General features: G+C 37.7%; 1 protein-coding gene across 1 annotated transcript in view; it reads left to right on the top strand.

The window, feature by feature from the left end:
- LOC150076760 (Golgi to ER traffic protein 4 homolog) overlaps positions 1–20,067 on the top strand; it is a 116,164-nt gene that overhangs the window by 60,492 nt on the left and 35,605 nt on the right. The window contains exon 4 of the mRNA XM_090386855.1: positions 9,430–9,588. Within this exon, the coding sequence (XP_090242981.1) occupies positions 9,430–9,588 (159 nt within the window). The remainder of the gene's footprint in view (positions 1–9,429; positions 9,589–20,067) is intronic.

The raw sequence follows: 20,067 nt of genomic DNA, 5'->3' as shown, positions 1-20,067 counted from the left end.
TGTGATGTAAGCACTGGAAAAACAAAATTGAGAGTCGCAGTGTGTTTTAGTCTTAATGACTGTGATGAGAATACCAAACAGCTATACAGAGAAATAGGGTGGGCTAGCAAATCAGAATGTCTCACAATAGGGATTTTAACTTTTCAGATGTTGACTAGAAATTATGGGGTGGTCACTCACACACTAACAAGACTTCTGTGGATTTCTTGGATGATTGTTTTCTACTACAGCATGTTAGAGAGGTAAGTAGAAGAAGCAGGGTTGTTGCTCTCGAAGGTTATCAGCTGTGATTTTCATGCATTAAGAATCTGCAGGTAAAAGATTAGTACACTGTGATCGCTGCTACACCACTGGGTGTAGTAGCAATCACAGTGTACTAATGTGGAATTTAATTGAAGACGACTACTGTCAGTGGTAATGGGAAAAGCTTTTTCTTTCATAAGAGTGACTACCTGGTGTCAGACTGTTTTAAATTCTGTGCAGTGGGACCAGCTGATGATATCAACAGTAAATTAAAAATAGGAAACATTCAGGGAAATAATCATAGAAGCTACTAGGCTCTTCATACTAATGATGAAATACTGTTCAAGTTTTAGACCAAAATGGTTGTCAGACGAACTATTGACACACGTGGCAGAGAAGAAAAGTGCATATAAATTATCAGGTGATACAGGAGCCTATGGTAGATATAAATTAGTCTGAAATCAAGTCACAAAGGAGGAGGGTAGGCAAGGTAAGGTACATTATGAGATATCTGTGGCAATGAATGTAAAGAAAAACAGCAAAGACTTCTATACTTATATTAACAGTAGAATGAAGGGGTTGAATCACTTTGGACCACTTGATGTCTGTGGGTTAACTGTTGATGACCCTGATCAGGTTGTGGACAAATTGAATAAGTATTTTGTATCTTTGTTCACACATGAGAAATTATTTAGGAAAGCAGATGCCAAAAGTTTATCAAACTCTAACGAAGAGTTAAATGACTTTATAACTGAAAGGAAGGAGGAGGAGAAATTGTTGAAGAGGGACATAAAAAAAGGCACATGAAGTGGATGGAATCTATCCAATTATATTAAGGAAGTCAGAAAAGGAGGTAAGCAAACCCTTAGCCATAATTATGAGAGCATCCTTGGATTCAAGGAAGGTCCCTATGAACTGGAGATGTGCGAATGTATCCCCAATTTATTGAAGGGGATCAAAAGGCAATGTGAGTAATTACAGACCTGTTAGTTTAACTTCTGTTCCGGGGAAAATAATGCAGTCACTAGTTAAAGAAGCAGTGCAGGATCATCTAGACATGACTGCAGTAATAATTCAGACAAGCATGGGTTTATTAAGGGGGAGTCTTGTCTGACCAATTTGATTGGATACTGTGATATGGTCACTGGATGCAAAAAATAATTTTGATATCATATACTTGTATTTCAGAAAAGCTTTTGATACTGTTGCCCATGGAAGACTACTGTAAAAACTGGAGCAATATATCATTAAGGGAAAATTACTGCTATGGATAAAGGGATGGTTAGATGGAAGAAGACAATAATAGTAATAGAGGCATGCAATGCAAGGAAGCAAGCGTATGAGCTTATGTAGCATCAGCCAAAAAAAAAAAAAAAATTCACTCAACCATTCCCTCTAAAAGTTTATCCAATTCCTCCTTGAATTTATTTAAGCTATCAACTTCCACAACAACAGATGATGGAAGTGTGTTCCAGCAATTAACCACCCGTTGGCTAAAGACAAATTTCCTCACATCTATTCTACAACTGTCTTTCCTCAATTTGAATTTATGCCCCCTTAGATTCGTAATCTGAGTAAGTGGAAGAATCCCATCATAATTCAGTGTGCTCAACTCATTCAAGCCTTATACACCTCAATGAGATCACCTCGCAGGTGCCTAGGCTCCAGCTGCTGCAATTTGTAGAACTTAAGGCTCTCTTGGTAAGAGGATCCCTTCATCCCCCTCACCAATCTTGTTACCCTTCTCTGTACACACTCAAGCAAAACGTTCATCAATATCATTGATAAATATACAAAACAATAGTGGGCCCAAAACTGAACCCTGGATAACTCCACTAATAACATTAGTCCATGAAGAGCAGCAACCATTGATTACCATTCTCTGTCTTCTCCCACTCAACCACCCTTTTATCCATTGTAGCAACTTGTCCTTAATACCATACTGCTCCAGTTTGTGCAGTAGCCTTCCCTGCACAATAGTGTCAAAAGATTTCCTGAAATCCAAGTATATATGATATCAAAATTATTTTTTGCATCCATAATATCCAATCATCACATCATAATATCCAGTCAAATTTGTCAGACAAGACTTTTCCTTAACAAATCCATGCTGTGTCTGAATTATTGCTGCAGTCTTGTCTAGATGATCCTGCAATGCATCTTTAACCAGTGACTCCATTATTTTACCCGGAACAGAAGTTAAACTAACTGGTCTGTAATTACTCGTGTCATCCTTCGATCGCCCTTTGTGAACTGGGGATACATATGCACATCTCCAGTTCGTGGGGACTTCCCCTGAGTCTAAGGATGCTCTCATAATTATTGCTAAGGGTTTGCTTAGTTCCTTTGCCACCTACTTTAATATAACTGGATAGATCCCATCCACCCCAGGTGCCTTTCTTATGTTTAACTTCAACAATTTCTCCTCCACTTTGCTCCCAGTTATTACAAAATCAATAAGCACCCTGCGATAACCTTCTGCCATTTTCAAACCTTAATAACTCCTCATGTGTGAATGTTGATGCAAAATACTCATTCAGTTTGTTTGCTATCTGAGCAGCATCATCAACAGTCACACCATTGATATCAAATGGACCAATCTGATTCATCCCCTTCCTTTTAGAGTTTATATAAGTAAAGAAATCCTTGCTGTTTTTCTTAGTGTCCTTTGCCAAAGATTTCTCGTAATCTGCCTTCACTTGCCTAATCTCCTTTGTGACTTGATTACAGTCTAGCTTATATCTGCCGTAGGCTTCTGTGTTGTCTGATAATTTATATGCATCCCAATCATTTTTCTTCTCTGCCCCGAGTCTCATTAGTTCATTTGACAACCATTTAAGCCTAAACCTTGAAGAATATTTCTTATGGGTATGAAAAGTCTAATAGCTTCCATGATTAATTTCTTGAATGCATCCCCCTTAGAATTTGCTGTTGGTAACAGCATCAGTTGGCCTCACTATACAGAATTTAAAAACTGTCTGAGACCACTGTAGTCACCCTTATGGAAGCAAAACCCTTTCCTTTACCCCTGATGGTAATTATATCTTTAATTTATTTGGAAAATTAAATGCACTAGGCATAATCCTTATGGGTTTTGATAATTAACTATATAATATCGGTGTAAATACACCATAGTTAACCCATAGATTTGAGCTACGATTGTAGCGTAGAAGGCATCGTTTTAATTGTATCTCATAATGTGGTTGCCTTCACAACAAGATAGCTACTATTGAATTACTTCAAATAAATAACGCTTCTCTAGTAGAGAAGACTACTGTTATTTATTTTCAGTGTACCACCACCCAGACGATCGTTTCGAAGCTTTTTGGCTTCGTCATCAGTGGGCGGGTAGGTAATACAACAAGCCATCTCAGTTGCGAAGTTATATCCACATTATGAGAGATGCCAGAAGGGTGTGGTGGTAATGTATTTGGAAAACGCTACAATCGTAGCTCAAATCTGTGGGTTAACTATGGTGTATTTACACCGATATTATATAGTTAATTATCAAAACCCATAAGGATTATGCCTAGTGCATTTAATTTTCCAAATACATTACCACCACACCCTTCTGGCATCTCTCATAATGTGGATATAACTTCGCAACTGAGATGGCTTGTTGTATTACCTACCCGCCCACTGATGACGAAGCCAAAAAGCTTCGAAACGATCGTCTGGGTGGTGGTACGCTGAAAATAAATAACAGTAGTCTTCTCTACTAGAGAAGCGTTATTTATTTGAAGTAATTCATCTTGTTGTGAAGGCAACCACATTATGAGATACAATTAAAACGATGCCTTCTACCCTACAATCGTAGCTCAAATCTATGGGTTAACTATGGTGTATTTACACCGATATTATATAGTTATATCTTTAAGTAAATCCCACATCAGTACACTGTGATCACTGCCACCTGGTTGTTCCTTTATAATGACGATTATCGTTGGGGACTTTTCTTTATGGAATTTATGGACTAATGTTATTAATAGTGTTTCCCTGGGTTCGGTGCTGGGCCCATAGTTGTTTTCAATATTTATCAATGGTATTGATGAAGTGGTATATCATACTTAATGTCTAAGTCTGCAGATGATACAAAAGTTTGTAAGTTGTTTAACGACAATCATCAGTGTGAGCTGCTGCAACAAGTCTAGGAAAATTAGGTCGTGGGCTGAGAAATGGCAGTTTAAGGTTAACATTGACAAATGCAAGGTACTGCATATGGTTAGCAGTAACCCCTGAGCAACTTATCAACTGCGTGATACAACACTCAAAGTAGTGGAGAATGAAAAAAATCTCAGGATAATTGTGCAGTAAGACATGAAATTGTCTGAGCAGTACAGGCATGCTGTCTGGACAGCCCATGTAGTTTTGTCAAGGATATACAGAAATTTGCTAGCGGGAATAAAGAGATGATTATACCTTGGTATAAAAGCCATGGTTAGGTCTTATCTTGAGTACTGTGCACAGTTTTGGAGATATCACTTCCTAGAGTGAAAATACAGAGAAGGGTAACCAGACTGGTAAAGGAAACAAAAAGGTGCTCTTATCTAGAGAGGCTTCAGTTCTGGAAATTGTAGTGTCTTGAGACTAGGCACTTGCTCTGAGATCTGATTGAGGTTTTTTTAAAGCCTTGGATGGATGGATTGAGTAAGCTGAATGTTAATGCACTCTTCCACTTGCTGAGACCACACTCCTAAAGGTGCATAAATTCAAGTTGAGGAAGGATGGTTGCAGAATAGATATACAGTCAGTCCTCGTATAACGTGTGTTTACACTACAAAAATTCAGTCATACACGATTTATAAATAGGGGAACAATATCGTATATAACACGAACCGAATTCGCTTATGCACGATTCGCCTTTGTGTTTACAAGAAATGGCAGTCGGACCGGAATCACCCCAACTGAACGCAACGTGATAGGAAGGAAGAGAAGATTCTGAAAATGTATTTATGTTTTTTATATCAGTGAAGGGGAAACGCATTTCACCATAATAACGTAAAATTCCAGCTATCGGTATTATCGCAAATGCAATTAGATCGAGTTTACTACCAGTTTATAACAGATTCCGCTAGCAGGAATGCAACTGGAAATTGTTTTTATTGTTTTATGGTAGTAACCCCCAGAAATGTGCTTTAGTAAAATGTAAGCTAGTGAGGTAGAGTTGTCTCTGCCTTTACGGTGTTGTTTATTCAGTTGCTACATGCGCACAGCTTTGTTTATGTGTATCAAGCGTGCCTCCTCATTTTGTAATTGTACTTTATTCCTTAAAAATGAGTAAAATACTTAAAAGGTGTGAAAAGGAAGCATCCTGGTGAAGACACTGCAGATTCAGAGAGAAAAAGAAAAGCAGTGTCGATAAACAGAGGCAAACTGGGTCAAAAATTCTTACCCGGGAAAATTTGTAATGGCCTCATACTAGCGTTTATGGCCAAAATCACACCGGCCTCCGACCCACTGTGGTTTCCCTGGTAAGGCTTATGGCCAGTCCGCCTCTGTCGATAGAGAAAAAATATGAAATTGTGAAACGCTTTGAGCGAAATGAAAAACCATGTGATATTGCACGTGCTACAGTCCTAAATGAGGCAATGCCGAGAATTACAAAGAATGCAGAGAAAATAAAAACTTTTATAGCAGGAACAACTCAAAGTGTAATTAAAATCCATTAGATTAAGACACAAAGAATTGGAAGAGATGGAACAGCTGTCATCTGTTTCGATAGAAAATCAAACAAAAAACAAGTTTGCTTACAATAGAAGCAAAAGCATTAGCAATATTTTATTTCGTAATAAAATACGTAAGTATTTTATTACGACTAACCAAACATTACCAAACACAATAAATTATCGTAATAAAATACTTACGTATTTTATTATGATAATTTATTGTGTTTGGTAATGTTTTGATTACAAATGTGTGTTCAATCTTGGTGGTCGGCACCTAACCCTATTTTTCCCATAGGGCCTGATGTTTATATTGCACGATTTTGCATTTCACCGAGGGTTTCCAGGAACACAATTATCATGCTATACGAGGACTGACTACGTAAGTTTGCCATCAGCCAGCAGGTGGTTGGTTGTTGGAACAGGCTTGCATCTGTTGTTGTTAGAAGTGGATGGGTTAAATAAATTCAAGGAAGAACTAGGCAAATTCTTGGAATGCATGGATCGGTGAACTGGGTTTTTTTTTTTTTTTTTTTTACTGGTTCTATGTAAGGCTGCCTTTATGCATCATTTGCCATTACTACTATAACTTGGCTTCCCTTCCCTCCCCACACACAGGTAGGGTAAAGGCAGCGAGATTATACTTTATTCAGATGTTTCCTAGAGAGTTACCAACAATTTTGATGCGGTGGACTATCTAGCACTTGGCCTGTGAACACTGTAATAGTTGTACTCTCTAAATATAATTTGCCTAAGATTTTCTTCTAAAGATTAAAGTTAAAAAGAACTGTGGCCCACATATTAAGTGCATTAGGAAGTCCATTCTCGGAATGTGCTGCATGCTTTACTTTTTGCATTTATATTGTTTTTTAATACTAATAAGTTGTTAAGGAGTTCTTATAATTCTTATTTTTGTAATGTACACTGCAATTTCTTCGGAGATTGTATATACACTTTTCTTTTCTTACAAGCAGTTTCATATGCTATCAATATGATAAAGTCAAATCACTAATTATAAAGTCAGTAGGAAAACTTAGGTTACTGACTTATGTAGAAGTGAATTTTTAAATAATTAAATGCTCATGGCATAATACTTTAAGAGTTTAGTATCTATATAATATCGGTGTTTAGATACACCATAGACACTCTTAAAAAAACTACAAAGTAGTTGTTGTGGGCATCATTTGCTCTTTCTCATATTGTGCTCTGCCTTCACGACGAGTTGCCATGATGCTGCACTACCTCAAATAAGTAACGCTTCACTAATAGAGAAGACTATTGTTACTTATTCTCAGTGAGTACCACCACCCAGACATGTTTCAAGGCTATTGGCCTATCATCAGTGGGTGGGGGCTATTGGCCTATCATTAAGTTCAAGGCTATTGGCCTATCATCAAGAGTGTCTATGGTGTATCTAAACACCGATATTATGTAGAAGTGAATAGAAATCTCAAATCTGCTAAGAAAGGATAATAGCATAGAAATATATTTTCTTTAATATAAAGTAAGAAGGGGTGTAGGGTAGGTTTTCAAATTGATTAAAAAAATTTTATTACTGAAAATACAGGATTGAGTACTGCAAACTTAAAATACAAACAAAAACCAAACTACTTTCCATGATGACAAGAAGACATGCTGAGTTATCAATACACAGACTATAGTTTACCAGATTATGATCAAATGTCAACAAAATGTATGTTAATTTGTCGAATATCATGTAGACGAGATAGGAGTCATTACTGTACAGTCAATGGGTAAAGATCAACACTTTGGAGGAAATAAAAGAAGTCAGTGCCATTATGTCTGACAGAAGGGGCCTGTTTGATAAAAATGTGCCAGGCTGCCAATCTTGTTGGAAATGCAACACTCCCCCCACCACACACACACTTTTTTTTTTTTTTTTCCTCCCAAGAAAATCGCCCATTTTATTATAAGTGGCTTGGAAGTTGAGATGGATGCAGGAAAAAAGTTTTATCGATATATTCATCATTTTGCAAATCCTGAAGAAAACAGAGTTCTAATGGCAATCATAGCTCTCGTTTATCTGTCCCGGTTATTGATTTCTGCAAAAATTATTTCATTACTTTTTTTCAGGTAGGGCATATCTCACAATCTGAACTACCTGATTGTTTTTTTTTTTTTTTTTTGCCACTTTTAAGAGACATGTCAACATTTGTCAGCTGACCAATGCTGCCTGATAAGAAATAGCCAAGGTAAATGTATGAACATTTACGATTTACAAGGCACCTTAAAGTCACTGTTTCCACTTGCGGTGACACTTTGAAATACCATTATAATAATTGAATTTCTTTTATATAAAGATATTTCCCTTTAGCATCGACCTTCTAGAGCTGACTTACTGTCTCCTGGTTAAGAAACACTGCTAGACCAGAGGTTCCCAAAGTCTGCCCCCCCAGGGGCATACTTGATTTTGGTTGTGGGGGGGGGGGGTTTATGAAGCACTTTTTTTAACAAAATATAGACAAACCTTTGCTCTAATCCACATGTGAAGCATATTTTATTTCAATCTTTGAGATTAAATGTATTGAAAAGTATATTAATTTATAAAAGTATTGTTATTTGGTTTTTAGGAGCATTAGCAACTAGGCCATATTGCTCCGGGAATATGCAGTGGTCATTCCCTGACCTTTCCGCGTCCTCCTTATTTGGTGGTGACAGGCTCGAACCCCAGTCTAATCAAGAAGCGTGTGCTACGCACTGCTGCTCCTTCCCACCTGGCTACGGAGATGCCTATAAAAGTATTAACTCATAGCTAAATTTTTATGTCAGGTCTGTTTATATGTACTTGTTCTGGAAGCTGTGAACATGAAATCTATGAAAAATTTTAAAGAGAGAGGATATGGTAAGTTTAGAAACCTCTGCACTAGACCAGTGATCAGCAGTCTCTTTTTATTATAGGTCATTGTATCGTTTCTACAGTGCATGTTGAGCCAATTAAAAAATTCAAATCCTATTGTTTCATCTGTTGAGCTGCTGATAGTGATATGTTTGCATATCTGCTTGGGCTCCTTGTATAGTACACTCATAAACAGTATAATCTTAGTACTCTCATTAGCTTATAGTTTAATCATGCTTTGGCTTACATGAAATTCATTGTGGGCACTTCAAGTATAGCTTCTGGTGCTAATTTTTATATTTTCTATTCTAATTTTTTATATTAATTTTTTGTTATTTAATCAATGAGTTAAGTAACTTGTGATGGGCCACCTGCTGATATGAATCATAGTGATCCATTAAAAATCCGTATTTTTTATCACTTAGTTGAGGTGGTTGCCAATAATTAGTTGATTAATTAGATAAAGTTAATATTTTAGTAATATGGTCCTCTTTTTTTTAAGTATTTAAAAGTTCTTGATCTTTTATTGCTTTTTTTTTTTTTTTTTTCCCCTATAATGAACCTCTTAGACTATAATATTTGATTATGATGCCTTTGGATTTTGAGTTATTTCATAAAAGCTGTAGAAAGTTAAATGTGGGTAATGACCAGAATAATTACTTTCAGATAAATTAGGTCAGCTGTTTAGCCTGATGCAAGCTGAATCTCCAGAGAGGCTATCTTTCTTGTCATCTGCTTTACGGTGGTCCAGTAGCAAGGATCAGGATAGCCATCCACGTGGTCATCCTCGCTTACATCAATTGGTGGCACTTACTTTATGGAAAGGTTTGAGAAATAATGATATATTCAGTTATTTATAAGCACTGCATGCATATGATTTTCTGTTGGAGCCTTATTTCTCCAATTTATAATGAAGAATCCATCTTTTTGACCCCTTTTCCCATCAGTTTCATACTAGAATTGGTATACCATGAAGTTTCTTGTCTTTTGCAAAAATGCTGTTTTTTCTCTATCTTTTTCTTTTCACAAAAAAATAGTAAACCTGCATTAAAATCAGAATTTTTTTCCCTAATTTCATTAATGAATTCAACCATGATTACACTCTTGAGAATAGCTTGCTGTAATTGTCCAGTTTGCCAAAAAAAGGAAAATTTTTGGCACATTTTTCTCCCTTGCAGCTTATTATATTTTTCTCCCTTGCAGCTTGGAAAGCAGTAAAGGTTATTAATAATAAAAGAACTTAAGTCTTTTTAAAAAATAATATAATTAAAGAGTTATTTTAAAGAAAATAAATTGTATTTTTAACACTTAACTCATATTGCTGAATAGAGTAGAAGCACTGCCCTTTCCTGCCAGTAAATTAATAAAGGCCACTTCCATGTTACTTGTAGCTAAAAAAGGCCAGTGAGAGACAAATGCAGAAACAGTACATGTTGAATGTCAAAGCAAGTTGATGTAGTAAAACTTTACCATGAAAGGTATTTTGTATATACATTAAAAATAAAAAGTATTAGTGAAAGTTCATAGGTTGGACTGTTTGAGGTGATTTGTATTCTGATATGATCTGATGAAGAGTTGCAACTTCAAATATTTTTAATGCACTCATAGCAGAAGCTGAATGACTCTGAATAAATTTGATAAATTCCTGACTTAGTTTGGCAGCCAGCAACTTTCCATCATGAATTCTTAAGACCAAACATGTTTCCTTACCGCAGTCGAAAGTCTGCTGGTTGCTATGTGGGTTTTACAACATAATGACAGTCAAGGTCAAAATAAATAAATGGAGAATCTGTCAGAGTTATTGCTGTACGAAAGTCTGCTTGCTCCATACAGAATTCATACATTGGAGGTTACCCAACCGGGTTAGCTGAGGCAGAAACTTTGGAGATCAAATTTTTTATTTATTTTTAAAAAAAATTAAGTTTCCAGTACTTCTCAGTACTCGAAACTTTGTGGTTCTCATTGTATCGTTGAAAGTAAAGAAACATATTTTATTGATCAGTTCTGTCAGTTTCAATGTGAAAACCTACCATATGAAAGAATTGTATAGTGGTCCTTGTCAGGAAACTGATAGGTGTATAAGGAAGCATGGAATATAACAATGTTGTCAGAGTCATTCTTGGCATTTTAATAATTTCTCATAGCAGTGCCGAGTATTAGAAAATATTCAACCAGGTGGTGGAGGGATTGAATTCAGACCTCTCTGTGGTATAGGTTTGGAAATGCTTTGACAGCCCTGATCAGCAGTGCCATTGTTATAAACAAAACTGAGCCAACATTACTAAAGATGTGCCAAGTCTGCTGCAGTATCATTCTTGATGCAGTCATAACTAGTTGGTATCTAACAAACTTTCCAACCAGAAATCCACAGATAGAAAAATGTTAGGTAAGCTTGTCAGATGCCTTAGGGAGCAAAAAATTATTCCTCAGTGATTCCAGTTCTTAATGAATCATGTCATGGCAGAACTTCTGGTTAAGGCATACTATGCTTCCAGGATGAGTTACTAGTTTATTGCAAGGATCTCGTGGAGCATAAGAAACTATTAAGGGAAATATTCCATATACTGAAGGAATCCAACTTGTACATCAGATGATCCAAATGCTCCTTTTTCCAAACAGAAGTCAATTATCCTGGTGACCTCATAGCTCCAGAAGGTATTAGACCTCCTGAGAAGAATGCTGAACATTTATCCCTGAATATCCAGACATAGTGCTCCAATTGTAAGATTAACCAAAAAAGATAAGTTCATATGGGGTAAGGATTAAGCATTTGAACTACTAAAAAACAAAATAACCACAGCTTCAGTTCTGGCCACCCTAAGGGGAATGACCCATTCTATATCACCTGATGCCTCTGGTAAAGCAGTTGCAACTGTAATATATCAAATAGAGAATGGTTCCTTCAAACCAATTGCATTTTTGTCTACAGCAGCAGTTCCCAAACTGCTGAGATCTGCAGACCCCTTCAAAAATCAAAAAAAAGTTTGCAGACCCCTACATATACAGGGAGTCTCAAAAATATTGGTACAAACGTTTAGGGGAAGTAGGTAACATCTAAAGGAATGGGAATCACATAGGAACCCATAACCGGAAATGTCACGGGAAAGTAGTAGCAGAGGCACAAGAAGCAAAATGACACAAGACAGTAATTAGTAGCAAACATTTATTTGACATAATATTAACAATGGAGTACGAGATGGATGCATTTCATGATGTTTCAACAGATGCTCTAAGATTCCACCATGAGACGCGATGCATGCGTGACACCGACGCGGCATGGATTGGCGGACACGGTCCAACACACCTGGAGTTTCTTTGACAGTAGCAGCAGCACAGACGAGTCTCGCCACGAGATCCATTTCCATCTCCATAGGCGATTCATACACGATAGATTTGAGGGCCCACCACAGAAAGAAATCAAGGCTCGATAAATCAGGTGAACGTGGGGGCCAGGCAACGGGTCCACCATGGCCAATCCGTCAACGCCCAAAATGGCTGTTAAAATGGTCAAGAACACACCTTCCATAATGGGCAGGTGCCCCGTCATGTTGAAACCAAATGTTGCGTCTCACATTTGCTGGAACATCGTCAAGTAACCCTGGTAGAACTTGTTCAAGAAAGATCCAATATTTAGCGGAGTTCGTGCGGGATGATAAGAGGTATGGGCCGACTAAGCAGTCACCGACCATACCTGCCCGCATATTTATTGCGAAGTGATGTTGTGCCGCATGGGGGCGCACACCATGTGGGTTGTCGTGAGCCCACACATGAGCATTGTGCTGATTGAATAAGCCTTCCCGAGTGAAATAAGCCTCATCTGTGACCAAAACATAGGCTGGAAAATTCAAGTCTTGAACACTTTCTCGGAGAAACCACTGCACAAAAGCCACACGTGCAGGATGATCTTGTGGGAGCAGTAACTGAACCCTTTGGAGATGAAATTGGTGTAAGGAATCGTGGTGCCAGACACTGTACACTGCAACGAGACACTCCTGAGGCAACGGCACATGTGCTGGTAGTAGGATTATTCTGGAAGGCATTCAACGCAGTTTCTTCCATGGCGGGAGTTCGCGTTGAACGTGGTCTGCCCACACTACTCCTGTTACCTCTAAATGACCCATAATCGCACAAATTTTTATGCACACACGCAAACGAATGGTGGTCCGGTACATGTCTGTTTGGGAAGCATTCTCCATAAATTTGTTGAGCGGCTCGTCCATTGCCCTCTGCTAATCCATACACTAGGTGCATGTCTGCCAGCTCACAGTTCATATATCGATGCATGCTCTTTGTGAGGCGACTACTGCTTGAATGAGTAGTAGTCGCCTCACGAAGAGCATGCGACTACTGCTTGAATGAGTAAATCAGAAATTTTCTCTCTCGTGAACAGCGCCGTGTACCGACTTACGGTGATGTTTCCTGTTATGGGTGACTGTGATTCAAATTCCTTTAGATGTTATCTACCTCCCCTAAACGTTTGTACCAATATTTTTGAGACACCCTGTATATAATGCATATGTTTGTGTGTATGTATATATATATGTACGGACACTGAGTTTTATGGAGGAAAAAAAAATTCAAGGTTTTATGGTGAAACAACTCAACTTTATTCTTATTTTTACTTATATATATATATATATATATATATATATATATATACAGTTGGTCGTCGACTTACGACCGACTTCCGTTCTGACTGACAGGTCGTAAGTCGATCCGGTCGTATGTCGGCCATATATTTATTAACAGTATTTTTTAACCTTTCTAATCTTTTTATCATCTTTATGATTTATTTTTATAATCTTTTATTTTTCATTTTAAATACAGTAATGTTTTTATCTTTTACTTAGCGATACTGAATATACCTTCGTTTCTACGCCTAGGCTATCTCTCTCTCTCTCTATGAGGTTAAATTCAAACGTTCTCTACATTTTAATTGGTTTATTATTCATACTGTTTATAAAAAAACAAAACTACAATCTATAATTATATTTAATTATATTGTACATAATGTACTGTAAACACAAAAATACAATCTAAAATTAATGTAAAAATTAATACAAATGAAATTTACAAAATCAATTTTCAATCTTTGCTTGTGCTGGGTTGTGCATCGTCAGGGCCATGTTCTTGGGTTGAGGTAGGAAATGTTTATTTATAGAGACATTATGCAAAGAAAATCTTTTTTTAAAAACGCTTAAACCACCCAGTACTAGCCTGAAAATCTTCTGTGTAATCGTCTCCGGCGCGTGATTTTAAACTGAAACAAACTTCTAGCCTTTGCTTGCACTGTGTGAAGGCTCATGGGTGTATTTTTTTGTATTAAATCTTCCATCCACATAAACAACAATTTCTCCATTTCATGGATGGGTTCCTGTCGTTGTTTGGTTAAAATTGTAGACTTAATAAGTGCAGAACCTTTCACAGCTTCCCGAATTCTTTCTTTGTCCTTAAGTATCGTCAATACCGTGGAATGTGATAACTTCAAGTCACATGCTATCGTATTCACTTTCTTTCCACCTTCATACTGCTGGATAATTTTCATTTTACACTCTAAATCAATAGTTTTCCTTGACTTTTTAGCTGGCGTATATGTAGATGAAGTCATTTTCCTTTTACTGAACATTTTATGCGTATTTCAGTAGAATTTTAATTAATACACCACACGCAACAGATACTTGAAAGCGACTGGGTGTATGTGAGAGAGAGTGACTGGGTGTATGTGCCTGGTGCTGTCTTCAGGCCTCCCATCATCGATTAATTAATTTATTATTATTTTTTTTTTTTGTGGTCGTAAGTGCGGTCGGTCGTAAGTCGACGACCAGGTGTATATGTATATATAAGCGCCTCCGTAGCCAGGTGGGAAGAAGCAGCAGTGCGTAACACACGCTTCTTGATTAGACCTGGGTTCGAGCCCATCGCCACCAAATACGGAGGATGCGGAAAGGTCAGGGAATGACCACCGCATATTCCCGGAGCAATATGACCTTAGTTGCTAATGCTCCTGAAAACCAAATAACAACAACCTAGATATATAATACCAACTTTATCATCAATTTGCTATACATAGAACGAATAATATGAAATATGTATACAATTAAAAGCACTAGTGGTGGGGATTGGATGTGCTCTGTTAGGGCACATATATTTTTTATATTTGTTAGGGAACATTTCTTATTTTAATACTAATATTAAAATAAGAAATGTTCTATAAAACTATGTTCTAAAACTCGTGATTCTATCAGTATATTAGGAAAATAAACACATTGCTTTATATCCCTTCTGAACATTTTGTGGACCCTCTGAACCCCAGTTTGGGAAACGCTGGTGTAGAGGATTGAGTCCAGCAGAGAAAAGATATTCAACAATTGAATGGGAAGTTCTAGAAGATGTTTACTCTTGGTGAAAAAGAAGTTCCTTTTAAGCAAATGAAAGGTCTACATGTGCTAAGACTATAAGCCACTCTCATTCATACAAAATTTGAGAGACAAAAACCATAGGATATTAAAGCGAGAACACAGAAGTATGTTATTTACCAGGAAAGAAAAACAAAGTGGTGGACTTTCTCTCCACAGCAGAGAGTAATAATACTGGTACTACTGAAATAGGTAAAGAGACTAACGTCTTGTGATGCCTCCGTAGCCTGGTGGGCAGGAGTAGCAGTGCGGAGCACATGTTTCTTGATTAGACCAGGGTTTGAACCCGTGACCACCAAATGCGGAAAGGTCGGAATGACCACCGCATGTCTTTTTTTTTTTTTTTTTTTTTTTGATTTGGTAGTTGTTGGCGCATCGGCTTCTGTGGCCATATTGCACCTCCCAAGGTTTTTGCAGTACTTTGATCCAAGCCCGAGGCGGGAATCGAACCCGCGACCTTTGGGTTGCCGGGCAGGTACTTTACCCACTCGGCTAGCCCGGTCGGCCACCGCATGTCCCCGGAGCAATATGGCCTTAGTTGCTAATGCTCCTAAAAATCAAATAACATAGCATGTCTTTCAGAACCCAAGTGCACAGGAACTTTTTAATCATAGAGCTGTGATCTCTTGCTCTCAGTGTCCAAAGTCATTCAAGTTGATACTAATTTCCTGAAGAGGCAGTGCGGAGCACACGTTTCTTGATTAGACCAGGGTTCGAACCCGTGACCACCAAATGCGGAAAGGTCGGAATGACCACCGCATGTCCCCGGAGCAATATGGCCTTAGTTGCTAATGCTCCTAAAAATCAAATAACATAGCATGTCTTTCAGAACCCATGTGCACAGGAACTTTTTAATCATAGAGCTGTGATCTCTTGCTCTCAGTGTCCAAAGTCATTCAAGTTGATACTAATTTCCTGAAGAGGCAGTGACTCAGCAATCACCTGCTCAAGATAACTGAGCAATTGCATCTTCTAGATAATAATCTTGACTTATATGGAAAACAGTCCAAAATATCATCTGTGATTACTAGGTCATGAACATGAACCTAGAAAAAGAACTAGCATAAAATGCACTACAAGTGTACTTTGTGAGAGTTGCCAGAAATGGCATGCAAGCTTTCATGTCCCAACCCATATTTACAAAAATATGGGCCTCTTCCCATATTTTTGTAATTAAAATATATGCACTGATGAGGCAAAACATTATGACCAACGAGTCGTTATGCAAATTGAAGCAACTGCAGGTGAACTACGCACCATGTGTGGGTCGGGACACGGTATAAAAAACACCTGATACTGAGCTCTGTTAATCAGTGTTACTCTTGTTCTTCAGATGGGAGAGGCAGCAGACGTAAGTGAGTTTGACAAAGGCCAAATTGTAATGGCCAGATAACTGGATCAGAGCATATCTGAAATGGCACGGCTGGTGGAGTGCTCACGGTCAGCCGTGGTTAGTACCTACCGAAAGTGGTCTGAGGAGGGGGAACCCACGAACTGCCAGCGAGGTGTTGGACGACCACGGCTCATCGATGCTCAAGGTGAGCGAAGGCTTTTCCAGATGGTATGTGGCAACAGAAGGTCATCTGTGGTGCAACTAGCTGGTAATTGGAATGCTGATAACAGGAGTAATGTGTCACAAAACACACACAGTACATAGAACCCTTCTGAAAATGGGGCTGCGTAGCCACAGGCTGCTCTGAATGCCCATGCTAACCATAGTTCACCAGCGACAGTGCCTACAGTGGGCACGCAAGCATTGAAACTGGACCTTGAGTGATTGGAAGAAGGTCATCTGGTCTGATGAATCATGTTTCCTGTTGCACCATGTGGATGGCCGGGTATGTGTGTGTGTTGTTTACATGGGGAAGTGATGGCACCTGGGGCACAAACACCAAATCTTTCACAAAACCCCATAGATAAAAATCTAAGGGAGTGAGGTCCGGTGATCTCGGTGGCCAGCAAAGTAAAGGTTTGTCATCACAGAAAACATGGCCAGTCCAGCAATGTGGATAATTGTCATTAAAAAACTTTCTAACTTCCCTGTGAAAATGTGGCAGAGTCCAGTCTTGCAAAATGAAATTGTTTCTGTCTTATGTCAGCCGCAGCAGCAACCACTCAATCAGTATGTCAAGGTAGTAAATACTGCACAGAAAACGTTTACTTTTGGACTGTCTCATTCATGTTTCACAGTTTCATGTGGATTCTCACTCCTCCAGATACCAATGTTGTCAGTTCACTTTACCACTGAGATGGTGTAGCACCTGCTTCTTGATTAGACTGGGGTTCGAGCCCATGACCACCAAATACAGATGATGTGGAAAGGTCAGGGAATGACCACCGCATACCGCTGGAGCAATATGGCCTTAGTTGCTAATGCTCCTAAAAACCAAATAACAACAACTACTGAGATGAAATGTAGTTACATTGGTAAATGCTAATCTGTCCGTGAAATTTTCAACAATATCACACAGTTCTTGGATGTTACAACAAAATTCATACCTAGTAACTTTTTCATATAGTTTTAGGGCTTGTAACAGTTGAATTTTGTAAGGATGCATGGAGAGTTGCCTTCTGAGAATATGCCAGAAACACTTTTCTGTGGAATCCCAAACTCCTAAGATACGCCTACTGCACACATTCTACAGTTGTGTCATCTGCACTGTTGGTTTATTCACAAACTGATCTGCATGCCTTGAGGACTGGAAAACCTGAAACTGCTGTATTACCTTATAAAGAACGCAATAAAGAAATTAAAAAGAGTGATGTTACTTGCAGTCACACAAATTTTAAAAGTTGATTTGTACCTCCATTTTGTGTTCTTTCCATGTGCATCTAGCTTCTCAGTGTTGATCCTCATATATGATATGTTTTTGAATTACTGGTAAGTTAAATGCTTAATTAATTTACGTTACAATTTTTTTCTTATTTCTGTTGTTTAAATGTTGTGTTTCTGTATTTACCAAATCACCTGGAAGCCTAGTCCCTCCTTTGTTTCAGTTCTTCCTAAATATGACCAAACTGATTTTTTTACAGATTTAGAAGGTGAAAGAAAAACAAATTACAAATAAGAACAATACTGGTTTTTCATCTTGTACTCAGCATAGACTAAATGCTCACATTGTCTGTGCAAACCATCAACACGAAATGGCAACAATAGGAGGTGCAGGAATTTTGCATGTCTTCTTCCAGTCACATAGCTCCCTGAGGAGCTGTTGTGGCCACCAACAAATTCCTCCAACTGCTCATATAGCACATCGATTGTGTGCTATATGAGCAGTATCGCAAAGTGTCATGCCCAGATATTCACTGATCCCATCTTTCCACCTAGTTGCAGGTCTTCCTCTGCACCTCTTCCCCTCGGTTTTCCTTCCATTATATTCTTCAACAGAAAGTTTTCCCTTCTTACTGTATGACCAAAAAACGAGTTTTCTTTTGTTGATGCTATGAAGAAGAAATTTATGCCAAATTTATTCAATACCCACTCATTTGTTCTTCGATCCAAATAAGAAATATGCAGTATTCTCCTGTAACACCAGATTTCAAATGCCTCAGTTTTCTTCCTGTCAACTCTTTTCAGATTCCACCCTTCACATCCATAAGTGGCAACTGGAAAAATTAACGAATCAATGATTCTCAGTTTCATCTTTAGAGGCAGATCATGCTCTCTCCATAATTTTATCAGATCAGCGACCAACGTTTTAGCAATTGCCTGTCGTCTCTTTACATCATTTAAGCAGCCACTGTTTTTATTTATTCTTGACCCTAAGTAATCAAATTCATCAACTTCTTCGATATCTTGCCCATTAACCTTCACTTTACTGGAAATGAGATAATCATCATATATATTTACATATGCAGTCTAACTTTCCTATAACAAATTCAATAAATCCAGCGAAACAGTTTGTTATAGAGAAATTTCGTTATACAGAGAATCTTTTTTATTAGAAATTGTTATTTAATTAGAAAATGAAAACGAATCTACATTTATTTTTAATGTATTTTATTTCAAAAACACTTATTTAAATTACGTTTGCACAATTTTCTCTGGTAAGTATCACAAATTAAAAAAATCTGTAATTTTCATTTGCACAGTACGATTAAAAAATGTCTGATTCTCAAAGAAAACCTCACATTTGTTCAAAGCATTAAAACATTATCAGGAACATTTTCACAAAACTGTAGACCCATACGAACTGTTTTAAAAGTGTGAATCATTTCTTCGCGAGTTGGCTTTTCTACGGGTTGTTCTGATGAGTCTTCAGCATCATTGTTAATTTCTTCGTGATCATGGTCACATCTAACACTGTTCAGCAGTATTTCATCTTCATTTGGATGTTCCGTTGTAGTCAGATCTTGATCTACATAAACATAACTATCCAGTGTTTCATTTTCGATGTTTCCGGACAATTCTAATAATGTTCAAAAGTTTTTCAGTTGTGAAAGGGGCAGTTCATCTTGTTCGACTTCTGTATTCAATGCAAATCCCGCTTTTAAAAAACAATTTTGAATAGTGTATTCAGTGACATCATTTGTCCAAACTTTTGCCAATTCAGAGATGCAATCTCTAAGGTAAATTGTAACCTCCAAGTTTTTATTTTCTGATAACGCATGACGATCTTTATTATTATTCTCTTTCGATAATGAAATTTAAAATTTTTAATGATGCCTTGGTCCATTGGCTGGAGTTTTGACGTTACATTTGGTGGTAAAACAACAACTTCACACTTAAGTTTGGCAGAAATATTGGCAGGATGTGCCAGACAGTTGTCAGTTACCAACATGATTTTCCTTTTTTCTTTTGTTGTATGCTTGTCTAGTTTTAATATCCATTCTTAAAAAATATCACTTGTCATCCATGCTTTTTTATTAAAGGTGTAGTCAACTTCCA

Source organism: Mastigoproctus giganteus, chromosome 12 (assembly GCF_048544385.1).
Source record: "Mastigoproctus giganteus isolate SK-2022 chromosome 12, ASM4854438v1, whole genome shotgun sequence".
NCBI classification, from domain to species: Eukaryota; Metazoa; Arthropoda; class Arachnida; order Uropygi; family Thelyphonidae; genus Mastigoproctus; species Mastigoproctus giganteus.
The sequence above is the reverse complement of the archived record's forward strand: the minus strand, read 5'-3'. Positions and strand labels throughout refer to the sequence as shown.